At 43.9% G+C, this 13,616-nt stretch overlaps 1 protein-coding gene across 1 annotated transcript in view; it reads left to right on the forward strand.

The window, feature by feature from the left end:
• Positions 1-1,171: 1,171 nt before the first annotated feature.
• VWA8 (von Willebrand factor A domain containing 8) overlaps positions 1,172-13,616 on the forward strand; it is a gene marked incomplete at both ends in the record, with an annotated part of 114,822 nt that continues 102,377 nt past the window's right edge. Inside the window, 2 exons of the mRNA XM_079535851.1 lie at positions 1,172-1,337; positions 11,427-11,504. Coding sequence (XP_079391977.1) covers positions 1,172-1,337; positions 11,427-11,504 — 244 coding nt within the window. The remainder of the gene's footprint in view (positions 1,338-11,426; positions 11,505-13,616) is intronic.

The following is a 13,616-nucleotide window of genomic DNA, read 5'->3' on the forward strand; positions in this document are numbered from 1 at the left end:
AAACTGTGTATAAAACATCACTTTCTAGGAATTTGTCTTAAATGATAAAATTAAAAACAATACGATTTTTTTTTCTACTAATATATCAAATATGTGGTCCTGGGACAACAGGGCATATTAATACAGCATGTTGTGATAGAATTTAAGAAATTAAAATTAGAAAATATCTATTACATGTAAATTTATTTCAGCAGCTGCTGCCCATACTTTGTTTTCTGGGGTGTTTTAAGCTTCTCCAGTCACGGGGTTCAGTCACTTTCATATAAAAATTGTGTCTTTCTTACAGATAGCACTCCAACCATCCTTACTGAACTTAAACCTGCCAGCTGATATGGCAATAAGTTTGGTGGGGTTTTTTTGTTTTTTTTTTGGTTTTTTTTTTTTTTTTTACCCCTTTTATTACATAAATTCTCACTTTTCCTGCTTAAAAGCTTCAAACTTTAAATTGTTCCTCTATGAAACAGTAAGATATGGTCAGCTGCTTAGAAGCAAAAACATAGGTTATGTCCTAAGACTAGCCTTGTCCAGTGTTTTATGGACTGTAGTTCTGTGTTCTGAGTTTTTACACACAGGAAGGCCTCTTAAAAGAAGTTCCTTTCCAATGGGACACAGAGAAGTGAATACACCTCAAATATGAGGAGAGGCTGAGTGACACTGGGCTGCTCGGCTGCAGTAGAGGAGGCTCGGGGGGGGGTCTCATCAATGCCAATAAACGCCTGAGGGACGGTGCCAGAGGCTGCAGCCAGACTCTGTCAGTGATGCCCGGTGCCGGGACCAGAGGCCATGAGCACAAACTGGAGCACAGGAGGTTCCCTCTGAACACCAGGAGCCCTTCTGTGTTGTGCAGTAACAGAGCACTGGCACAGGCTGCCCAGAGGCTGGGGGGGTCTCCTCCCTGGGGATCTCCCAGAGCCACCTGGACGTGGCCCTAGGCACCCTACTCTGGGTGTCCCTGCTGGGGCAGGGGCTGGAGCAGAGGGACCCAGAGGTCCATGCCAGCTTCAGCCGTGCTGCGAGGAGTGGAAGGACGGTGATGGCGCAGCCCCCCAGCCGCTCAGATCCCCGCAGGCTCTGCCCGCCCCGGCCGCCGCCCGGCCCGGCTGCAGTTTCCGGTGGGACTTTGTACGGCGGCGCTTCCCTTCCCCGCCTCGGCCCGGCGCTGCCCGCGGCCATGCAGTCGCGGGTTCTGTGCCTGGGCGGCGGGGCCGGGGCTCCTGCTGCGCGCAGGGTCCGCCTGCTCCTGCGGCAGGTGCTGGCCGGCGGGGCGGCCGCGGCTCGGCCCGGCCGCCTGGAGGTGCGGGCGCTGCACGGCTCAGGTAACCACCCCGCCGACACCCGTCCCCGGCTCCCCTCGGCCTTCTCCCCCGTGCCGGGCGCGGTGCCGCCGAGTTCCTCCGTGCGTGCGCTCAGGGAGCGGCGCTGCGGTGCTCAGCCCCGAGCAGCGGGGAGCCACGGAGGCTGCCGGTAGCCCTTTGGGCCCGCGGCTGTCCCGGCTGCGGTATGGGCCCTGCTTGCCCTTACGTTACTGGGTGCCGTATGAGATGAAGGGCAGTGTCTTGGCTCGGTGTTCTCTTCCAAAACGTCTCGCCCGCAGAGACTCAGCCCCTGCTTGTGAGCATCGCTCTCCTCAGTCAAGTTAGTTCTTGCAGAGCCGCCGTTTCTGTGCTTTGTGGCTGGTGTCAGGGCTGCCGAGGCAGGTGGTTCAAAAAGGGATTCCCATCAGCGGTGGCAGTGAGCGTGCAGCTGACCTTGAGCAGTGTGTGTGCTGGGAAGATGACCCGGGCTGCCCTGGAGTGTCCTCTGATGCCCTTTGGGCCTGAGCAGAGCAGAACTGCCGCTCAAAAGTGGTGACATATGCCCATGGTAGCGGGCACTTCTCGGGACGAAAGCCAGAAGCATCAAACTGCTAAATATAAAGCCTACAATGAGCGGCTGTGAATTAAGGAAACAGAATGCTGCCAAGGGGTTCTGGTGAGGGGTGCTTTCTGAAGGCCCCTTCAATGCCATTTACCTCCATTTCTGTTGTTTGACTTTGTTCGTGTCTGGTATATGTATTTGCTTCCTTCACGAGGAGCCTTTGAAGAATAGATAACTGTGAAGTTCTTGAAAGAATTCTTGAATAGAAAGTATTTAACTTTTAAAAAATACAGAAAGAAAGCTGGGGTTATTTCTTTTTAAAAACAGGAATGAAAAGGAACAAAGTAACCAGTTTGTGAAACAAGTGCCTGATGATGATAGGTCAGTTGTGGTGACTGACTTGGTGAGCAAGAAGTTCAGTGAAATGGAAGTGCGTCAATAGCAGAATTACTGAAAGCACTTCCTAAAATTCAGTGTTATGGGATATAACTGGATGTGAGCATGCTGTATGAATAAGGAAAATATTCCCCGTTACATTTAATAGTGGTGGTAGTTTTGGTAGGAAGATTTAAATCTCTTGCTTCAAAACTCCAGACAATCTCATAGCTGTTAGAGACAGGAAAATGGATGATAATAGGATTATTTGCTCTCTCAGGTGCTGATCCTATTTATTCTTAATTTTCTGGTTTTTTTTTTCTTAATTTTTATTTTTTAAATCTTATTTTAAATATGCTTGCCTGTCGTCTTACAGGCCCTGCTGCTCCTCTCGGATTACTGAGATCTGAAGAGCTGATCTGAACTTATGTATGCAAAATGGATTTCTGATATTTCTGTGGGGCTGCACTAATAGCAAGACTTGATGTTGCATGTCTCTTTGCTACTGAAAAGGAAACTATTTCTGTAAGGGCTGGAAGCTGTTAACAGTCAGGCAAAGAGCAAATTGTAGAGTGTGCAGTAATTTGGATCTGACATCCCTGCCAGATCTGATTTACTCTCTGTGATGGTAGTTTTTAAGCGTAAGGGAGGAACTGTTGTCTGTTTTGTCCTGTTTTATGTGAAAGAGTCATGCTCAGCAATTTTAACTCTGCCTTTATAAAGCAGATTTGTCTTGCTGGTGCACAGAAGGCCACAAAAGAACTGCTAGAGCTATTCAGTGGTAAAGTTTGAGAGAAATCTGAAAGACAATGTTCATGCTGTTGTTGGTTGCATCCTTAATTGTATTTATGGACTTTGTGATGGCTGCAATTACTCCAGTGATCTAATTTACTGCAAGGCCTTATGCTTGTTGCATCAGTGCAGCTGAGAAGGCAGAAAAAGTAGATGGGAACTTTTAAAGCCAACTGTCCCTGGAAGTGTATGGAGTTATGCCCGAGTTATGTAAAATTATTCTAACATTTAAGAAAGGAAGGTGGCAGAAAACCCGATGTCTTTTATTAGACTCACAGATACGGCTGGAAGAAGGGGATGAGCTGCCAGGCAGATAAGTTTCTGAGTATTTGTGGTCTTCAGTAGGGTTTCACAGTTGCTCCCATGAGTAAATGTCAGTAAATAGCTTCCAAGTTTTTCTGTTTGGCAGGCGTTCAAAATTTAAGCTTTCCTGTTTAGCAACTGTTACAGTCAAGGCACCTGTTGATGCCCATTGTAATTGATGAGGCCGAAGTCAAACCTGCTTAACAAACTCAGAATGGTTGCACAGGAAATGCCACAGTGAATTTTGAAGGCTGTTTCATCTGCGTTATTATCTTCTCAGTATCTAAGAACTTTTCAAAACAACTCACTATTTATTTTAAGTCATAGTTTCTTTTTAATTGAAACACATTATTGACATTTTACTTGATATCTGTGCTCTGTTTAGATTAGTTTGATAGCCTGGCTTTTCTGAACTGAGCAAATTGTACTTTAAGAATCTTCGTACGGTTTTAAAATGTTGTGAGCTGGTGTTCAGAGAGCTAGCAGAAGCTTCCCATTCCTGGGCCCTCACACTAGTGGGGGATTTCAACCATCCAGACATCTGCTGGGAGGGCAGTCTGGTATTTGCATGAGTTTTTAGTGATTTCTAGACAGTGCTGGTAACAGTTTTGCAGTATATATGCCAGAGAGCCTAGCCAAGGGTAACATTTTGTCTGCTGCTCACAAGTAGAGGAGAACTGACCGATTTGGTTATAGATGGTGGCCTGTATCTCTGGGGCTGTAAAATGACTGAGCTCAGAAGCTGGAGCAAGGCTGGGGAAGGTGAGCAGCAGAATTCAGATTCTGGGCTTGGAGAGTGCAGACTTCTGCTTTTTCAGGAGACCTGCAGGTAAAATCCTTTGATAACAGCCAAATGCCAAGGAGAGGGGGACCATTTTTAAAGAAAACTTAAAGGCAGCTCACAAACAAATAATCCCGTGGTGTAGGATATATCCCAAATAGGAAACACTTATTTGGTGTTTCAGTAAGAAGTCTGTTTGGTCAAGCGGAAAACCTCACAATGAACTAAAACACGAAAAAGGAGTATACAGAAATGAAATAAGGACAGGCAACAGAAAAGGACTGTAGGAAGTACCATGTGCTATGTAGGGATGAAACCACTGTGCTCTGTAAACTGCAGGTCTTAAGTCCGGAAAGGCCTTAAACTTGAGGTTTGGGACCAGAGAAACCTCCAAAAGTTCAAGGAGTAGTGTGAAGTTCTGCCAGTTCTACTTCAGTTTTACTGTGTTATAGCACTACAGGCTGGGAAGGGATTGGCTGAGGAGCAGCTTTGCTGAAAAGATTGAAGGGTTGTGGTGGATGTGCGGTTGAATGTGAGCCAACATTACCCTCATAGCATAAAGCAAACTACAGGCTTGGCTAGATCAGGAGGAGCAAGGGTGGGCTCATCTCTAGAATGCTCTACTGAGGTTCCACCTGGAATGCTGTGTCCAGTTGTGAGTTCCCTTTCTAGGGCAATACTGAGAAACTGAAGTCTGCTTCAGGGCTATCAAAACTATTAGGGACCTAGAGCACCAGATGGTGAGTAGAAGTTGAGGGAGCTAGGTTTGATAGTCTTGCAAGGAAGGGAGAGGAAAAGAGGAGAAGTCTGCTTGCAACTTGCAGTTAGGGTTACAAAGATGAAGTCTAACTACCTAATAGTGGCAAATAATATAGCAAGAGGCAGTGCTTACAAATTGAGTCTTATAAGGTTCAAGGTGAACAGCAGAACAAACCTTTTTGCTAGCAGAGTAGTGCAGCAGGACAAGAGGCTAAGTGGAGAGACTTTGGAATCTCCATCCTTGAAGGTTTCTGAGACCAAGACAGGGCCTTGGATAATGTGATCTAGCCTTGGTTATAAGCTGAAGTTGAGCAGGAAGCTGGAGAAGATTATATTCAGAGTGCCTTCCAGCCAGTATTTCAAAGATTGTTTGGTAATTGATTTTAGCATTTAGGTTAGCATTTTTCTGATACAGTAAGCAAGTTACTAAGATATATTCTGAAATTTGTATTTCAGGTATGTGAGAGCATTGTGGCATTAGGCGTTTTAAAGACTGAATAATGTATTCACAGAAGTTGAGGAAAAAGAATTTGAAAGCTTAATTTCTGTTTCATAAAGAAAAAAGTTGGCACTTCGAGGATGGGCCACCCGTGTGCTCAGGTGCTGGATAAATGTCAAATGAAAGCCTTTTTCTTTTCTTTTTTTTTTCTTTTTTTCCTTCATAATGTATTGAAATTAAAACCTGGAAATACGCAGTTGAATATAATTTAGAAATCAAACTGTTTCATTCTAGCAGATGTGATCTAATCCCACAAAAATTAATGTTAGTGGAGCTTAGCACCTTCACGGTTTTAATGTGCTTTTGCTGTTTTTGGCTTTTGAGTCCAGATGGATGGTCTGCATACAAGTGAATGTGTAATACGTTAAGACTGCTGTTGGACTGTGGTAATCTCACATATGTTCAGGACTAAAGAGGCCAAATGGCAATCATCTTAGCTGTCTAAAAGCTCAGCATTCCTCAAGCTTTGTTGTAGAATCTTGTAAAAACCTTGATTACAGAAAGGTTTTCCCAAGAGGTTGGAACTGTTTTGTGCAGAATTCTTATCCAAAGTCTAAATACATGTATACAACTATGTAGGGTGTTCTCATTTGCTGTGAGTTTCTTTATTTAATACATTAATATATTTCCCCTGTACTCAGCTCTGGTGAGGCCGCACCTCAAGTACTGTGTCCAGTTTTGGGCCCCTCACTGCAGGAAAGACATTGAGGCCCTGGAGCGGGTTCAAAGAAGGGCAGCAAAGCTGGTGAGGGGTCTGGAGCACAGGGCTTATGAGGAGCGGCTGAAGGAGCTGGGAATGTTCAGCCTGGAGAGGAGGAGGCTCGGGGGAGACTCATTGCTCTCTATAACTGCCTGAAGGGAGGTTGTAGTGAGCTGGGGGTCGGCCTCTTCTCTCCTGTTACTGGTGATAGGACCAGAGGGAATGGCTTCAAGCTGTGCCAGGGGAGATTTAGGCTGGACGTTAGGAAATACTACTTCTCTGGAAGAGTGGTCAGGCACTGGAATGGGCTGCCCAGGGAGGTGGTGGAGTCACCGACCCTGGGGGTGTTCAAGGAACGTTTGGATGTTGTGTTGAGGGACGTGGTTTAGTGAGAACTGTTGGTGATGGGTGGATGGTTGGACTGGATGATCTTGTAGGCCTTTTCCAACCTCGTTGCTTCTGTGATTCTGTGATTTGAAAGGGCTATTTATTATTTTCTTTCTTATTATTAAATAGTAATTGAGATGTAATCAGTCTCTCTTCAAATATGGCCAGTGTCGCTGTAAATAATTTCAATTAAACAACAATATATTTTTCTTCTCACCACATAGAAAAAGACAATACAAGTAGAGAAAGTTCCTTGTCTTGGGAGGAGGAGAGGAGAAGAAGGATAGTTGATACTAGTTGAAGCTAGTGTTAGCATTTAAGTGTTTTTTGACCAGAACTTTGGCCTTGGAAGCCAAAAGGGCCAACCGTGCCCTGAGGTGCAGCAGGTCCAGCATTGCCATAGGGTGAGGGGAGGGATTGTCTGTTCTGCTCTGTGCTGTGCGGCATCACCTGCAGCACCGGGTGCATCTGGGTGCCACAACATAAGAAGGACATAAAACTGTTATTATCTGAATGAGGGCAACAAGTATAGTGAAGGGTCTACAACGCAGGATATATGAGGAGATGTGGATGTTCTTGGTTTATTCAGTGTGGAGGAGGCTGAGGGGAGGCCTGATGGCAGCTGCAGCTCCTTACAGGGAGCAGAGGGGCAACGCTAACCTCTGCTCTCTGTGACAGCAACAGGGCCTGAGGGAACAGCATGGAGCTGTGTCAGGGGAGGGTCAGGTTGGGCTTTAAAGAAAGGTTCTTTACTATAGGGTGGTGGGCATGGAGCAGCCTGCCCAGAGCAGTGGGCATGGCCCCGAGCTGCTGGCGTTCAAGGAGCATCTGGGCAGTGCTCTCAGATAAAGAATTTTGAGTGAAGCCAAGAGTTGGACTCAATGATCTTTTCGGATCCTTTCCAATATGGGGTGTTCAACGATTTTGTGATTCTGCTTTTCTGTGCCTGGCTGCAGTCAATAGGAGGAGCCAGGGAGGATAAAAAGCACAGGGCATTTGTCAGTGGTGCTCTACCAAAGTGCTTGGCCAGCCTTCAGCTGCATGGCAGGGCTTGGAGCAAGAACTGCTACCCTTCCCTTCAGAAGCCCTCAGTAGACTGTGGAAGACATAGGCCTGCTCACCTGAAGAGCTCTTGTGTTTTTTTTATGGGAAAAAGCAGATGTATATATTATTATCTACAGTGTGGCTCTGGAGAAAAGATACATCATAATCAGTGCACTGTGGTTACTGGCTAGCTGGATATGCATGTTAACTCCTGTCTCACAGCAAGTCAGATCTGTCCAAGCAGTATGTTCTAGGAAGAGTTCACTGCATGTATTGAGGCTGTTTTCATAACTCTTTTTCGGAGAGTCTCTTGCAGTTCCTATTATTGGGTCACTGTATTTATGTGCCCTGAATTTCTGACCCGTATCACATGGGGCTCTGCCTGCTGCCACTGTATACTGACCAGTCCTTGAATGGGATGTCCCACTTACCTTTAGATTCTGGCTTATTTGGCAACTGCTTTATGTTAGCTGGCATATCTCTTTGTACATCAGGCACTGACTGTTTTCCCTGAAGACCGTGACAGCTAAGATTGCTAGTTTCTATGTGAGAGATAAGAAACCAGGGCACATCTCCACCTCTTCACCTCTGTAGCTTTTGTGCATGGTAGTACAGCAGTAGCTTGTGAACTGAAGTATTTATAGAGTATTCTATAATTTGCAATGGAGAAAAATTGTTTGAGATTCATGTTCTCAAATGACAAGCCCAGCTGATTTAACACCACATTTCTACCAGGCAGGCTGTTGTCAGTTCCTTGCCAGCTGGTGTAATGTTGGAGAGAGCCTATCTGGGCTGACAACTCTGCTCACAGAGTTTGGAAATGCAGTAGAAATGGCATAACCAAACATGAGATTTTAAATGAATGTAGGAGAAACGAATTAGACAAGAAAATATAGCCCAGGTGGAAGTGTGTGATAAGATTAACGTACTAATCCCTCTTGTGCTCATTTAGCTAGGAAAACAGACAGTGCTGTTTTGGTTTGATATTGCTTGTACTTCTGTTAAACATGGCTAATATTTTTGCTTTGTGGACAGATGGGAGTTTGAGGCAATGTTTGTCTCCAGGCAGAGACAAAACCTAAAAGACAAATGTATTTAGCTTGCGTTAGGGATTTGGTGTGCTTAGCTCTCTCCACTGCTTTCATATAGTTCCCTCCTACCTTACTTTGCAGGGTCCATTTATGGCTGGAATACTTGTTGAATTTTTGGAAATGGTAAGATCAGGTGTTAGCATCTTAGGGTCTGAAGTAAATTCTGCCAGAAGAGATGCATTCTCTGTTTTTTACCTAGAGCAAATTAACTTACTTTTTATTTATCTATTTATTTATTTATTCTTAATTTTAGATTCTGGAAAATCAACTGAGGTTTTCAGTGCCAATAAAACTGGTAATTAAAGCATTCTTATGTAGATGATATCATCATTCCAGCGTGCTAAAGAAGTCTGACACTTTGTTGTCTCAGCATCTGGCATCTTGTCCCTACTATGTTTTGGAAGACTGTATATGTATGGAAGAGTATTTACAACTTGAGCTGAGGTGATTTCAGCTAGAAGCTCATTAGTCATGTACTCCTGTCTCTTTGCATGTTGGCTGATGAACGGTGAGAAGAAGAAAAAAACCCTGGCAGTGGTTTCCTAAGGATATATCAGGCAACCTGCTCTTTTTAGAATGATCAAATTCTTCCTAGCTGAGCTAATGAGAGAGGTGTCAATTTTTGCAGGAAGCAGTGGGCCTGCAGGATGTTTTCGTAAACTTGGAGGCATTTTGGTAAACCCTTTAGCTGTTTCCCAGTGAGAAGGAGTGGTTGGAGCTACTGCAGAGGAAAGGGAACAGGAGACAACGGCTGTGCAGTAAAACAGTTTTTCTAGTTTTAATCTTAGAGAAGACAGAAAAATCCTGGGAGCTTCAAAGCCTGCAGTGTCTTACTTCTGTAAGTGGTTGTTTTTCATTTGTCAGCTCTTTAAAAATACGTAGCAGTTCTCACAACAGGCACAACACCCCTGACCTGTTGCTGGTCTTTTGGAGTGACTGAACACGTCACGCTGAAGAGGGCATAGTACTCTGATTTGCAGAGTGCAAATACCAGTCCTGCAGTTCAAGGAGAGCCAGGAAATGTTCTGAAGCCTTGGACTGCTGCTTAATAGTTAGCTTAGCCCCTGGTGTTTTGGACCATTGCGCTTCCTGGTTCCTGCATGAGTCTGGAAGAGAAGGGTGCTCAGCTCTAGGCAGGGAGAGTGGGAGCTGCTTGGTGACACTTGGGCTCAGGACCAGGAATGAACCCTTGGCCACCTTCTAAATAGCAGTACTGCTGTTGTCTCCCACTTTCTGGAAAGTCATTTAAGTGCTGTATTGTTGCATAAAATGTAAGAGCAACCATCATCATATGTCATCTGCTGATATTTTAAGGAAAAATGTTTTGGGGTGATTATTTGTGCTTCAGGAGGAACATGAAGGCCCAAGAGTGGGCATATATGTGAGGCTGGAAATCCCAGGCTCAGGGCATTGGTAAGCATTTCAATTTGAAAGGAAATGATCTGTAATCCTTTCATCATTGCCTCCTGGTTGTTGCTGTAGGTGATTCCTCACTGGCTGCTGTGAATCCAGTTCTAAATGTGTAACATTTCCTATGGTTCATTTGAATAACATCAGAATTTGTGAATTCTCAGTGCTGTGAGATCTGCAGTTACATCTGGGTGTGCCGGTAATGGGTCACATTGGAGTGCAAAATACAAAAGGAGAGCTGCTGTATGTGTGGGAGCCATTTTGATTGCCTTTGTCAGTTTGGACAAACTTCCTCTTCAGCATTCCCCTTTCCAATTCCAACATCAGCCTTCTGAACTCATTTATTCCTTACGCATCCCCTGGTTGCTGTCAGGCAAACCAATAAAACAGTTTTTGGAGTTAGATCTCGTTCATGAGCTGCGTCTTTTCTGTATCTCATTTCTCAAACAAACACAAGCATAAATGGTTCTAAAATGGTTGGCCCCAGTTCATGGAAAGGTGGTGTAATCGGACTGCTGCACCATGGGGCAGTCATTGCACTCCTCTCCATCTACACACTGTTAGGCAGCGAAGCTGATGTGATCTTCACCAACTATAATGGCAAAAACAACATTTTACTTAGCTTTGTGGTCTTTATACTTCTGAATTTGTGTTAGCATGGTCACAGGAAAAATTCCCCTTTGAGTTTGTTAGCAGTCTGCAGCTTGTTCTCTTGGCCTCACAGGTTTTGGCTTACCCATTTCCTGGCTCAAGCTAGATTTCAGTTCTGATTTCAGTGAGAAAGTACACAGGGCATGCCCTGCAATTTAACTCAAGCTTGCCAGTGCAGAAGGACAGACAAGACAGGTCCTAGGAATTAAGTAGTAAATTACATGCCAGGTGCTTTAGTTTTATTGAAATCCAGAGCAAGAAATGTGCAAGACTTCTCTAACCTTGAAAAGGTAGCAAATTCTTCAGCTGCAAGCTGGGGAGTGCAGGTAGAGAGCATTGGCATGAGTATAAAGTTTTGTACCTCCAAGAGACTCCATTTCAGGCTACCTGAAAATGAGGAAGTCGTTATCCCTATAAATGGGAGTGATGTGGCCCTTCCTGCATGGTCTACCTACAAGTATTTCTTACTGCTGTTTCTGCAGACAAACAAGCTAAGGATTTCATTTGAAGAAACAAGCAATGTATCTGGAACAGGGTTCTATAGTGAGCTTGACTTCCATAGCTCCCAACAAAGTTAGCTGTGGAAGGAAGAAGATGAGGAATATTTATTGGATATAAATTTAGCTGATACCTGACCTATTGAAAAGAATCAGAGCCTGACTGGTAAACTAATGGCTCTCAATTACCACTGCAGGCCTGTGATGTAAACTTAATATGAACATATTCTACACAGCAAAAGTATACAGGAACTAAAAGACTCTTTTCTCTTTTTTTCAGGTGATACTGTCACTATTGGAGATGTGTCTTTTAAACTCAAAACACCGAAGAACCCAGAACTTGTTCCACAGAACTACAGTAAGAATCTGCTTTCCTTGTGAAGTGACATTGAGGTTTTGTTCTAAAAACTTTACTTCCTCTAGTCGCTCTACTGATTTTACTGAAATTATTTAAGAAATGTGGTTTGAAAAATAATGTACACTAGGAAAGGCTCTCTTTACTGAGCTCTTTAAGATACCTCAGGTTCAGCAGATTATACTGGAATGTCCTAACTTTGACCGTATCTTGTCACTATAATATATGGGAAGGTACAGGGATTCATGTATGTTTACATATTTTGACTGCTTCATTAATTACTTTTCATGAAGCTCAAATTGTTTGATCACAGAGCTGTACCTGTTTATCATTCAGTTGCAGTATGTCGTAGAAGTTTTCTACTATATGGCGAATGTGTGAGGTTTTCCTACTGTGCTATTTACTATTTCTAGGTTATCATATTATTGTTGTAAGCAGACTTTCAAAATTCATCAAGTTAATGAGAAATCAATTGCACAATGATTAAAAGTACTATCAAATACTTAGCAAAGTCACTGGCAACTCTGCAGATTAACAGTGTGCATATGTATATATGCAATTAGTTCACATTACGTTTTGGTACCTTATTAAAAATGCCACACATTTGTAGCCACCCGTATTTCCTGCATTTCCTCCTTTTTATTGAGGCTACGTGCTTCCCAACTTTTCCTTTTGGATCAGCAAGGAAATCACAGTTTTGTTGTGGCGTTTCCTAGGGCAGTTCAGGCCAATTCTTTCCTGTGGATCTAGAATGGTCACTTGCTACTTGTTCAGTGCTTCCACATAGCCGTAAAGGCTACTGGATATCCAAAACTTAAAAACAAACAAACAAAGAAAACAACAACAAAAACCACCTGATTTTTCCACACAGACAAAATTTCAGATTAAAACCAAACACACATGCTGTTCTAAAAGGCTATGTAGTCCTTAGGCTATGCTTAGACATGGCCATGCATTGAGAACTCCCAGTCACTGTCCTCCCTAGACTTGCAAGGTCCTACAGCTGGAATATGAGTGTAGCCATTCACTTCCAGTGAATTTGCTTTCCATGACATTTTTGAAGAAGACACCAAGAAAACTGCAGATTTATTTGGGTGGGATGAGAGGTTATTTTGAGACTGGAGGGATCAGAAAGAGAATTGGAGGAACTACAGACCTGTCACCCCGATCTCGGTATTGGGGACAGTCATGGAGCAGATCATCTTGAGTGCAATCACATGGCATGTGCAGCCAGGAGATGAGGCCCAGCCAGCATGAGTTCATGAAAGGCAGATCCTGCTTAGCCAACCTGATCTTCTATGATTGTCTACATAGACTTCAGTAAAGCCTTTGACTCTGTCTCCCATACTATTCCCCTGGAGAAGCTGGCAGCTCATGGCTTGGACAACTGTACTCTTACCTGGGTAGAAAACTGTCTGGAGGCCCAGGCCCAGAGAGTGCTGAAGATTGCCTGCTCAGGAAGGTGATGAAGTCACCATCCCTGGAAGTTTTTAAGAAGCATGTAGATACAGCACTGAGGGACATGGTTTAGTGGGAATGGTGGTCACGATCCGATGGTTGGACTAGGTGATCTTGGAGGTCTTTTCCAACCTTAATCTTTCTACGGTTCTGTGGTTCTTTTTGGTTTACAGAGGTGGTGTCGATAATACCAAGAGTAGACTTGCCACTGGCTGACAGTAGACTGGCCACATAGCTGGCAGAATGGCAGATAACTGCTGTGAGAGATGTTCACTAAGTGTGTTACAGGCATACAGTATTGGAGAAGGCAGAAACTGCTGTGTGAAGGTTTATATTGTAGCATTCTTAGATAATAGTACTTGGGTTTGTCAGGCCTTCCTTATTTTTAGTAACTGTGGGATAGTAGACCTCTGTTAGAGTTGCCATATTTAGCTAAGTTTCTTAACTCTCCTCTTTTTTGAAATGCAGCCTTTCTTCTGTGATATAAAACATTTCTGCAACTCCTTTGCATTTAATATAAACATTAGATGCATAAAAAATTAACATGTATTGATCTGCTTGTCCTTCAAGAAATGTAGCAGGAACAGAAAAAGGGAGATTTTATCTGCTTTCGGCCAGTGATTAGTTTTGAGGTCTGCCAGCAGGTTGGTATGCCAG

Source organism: Tetrao urogallus (genome assembly GCF_951394365.1).
Source record: "Tetrao urogallus genome assembly, chromosome: 1".
Classification (NCBI taxonomy): domain Eukaryota; kingdom Metazoa; phylum Chordata; class Aves; order Galliformes; family Phasianidae; genus Tetrao; species Tetrao urogallus.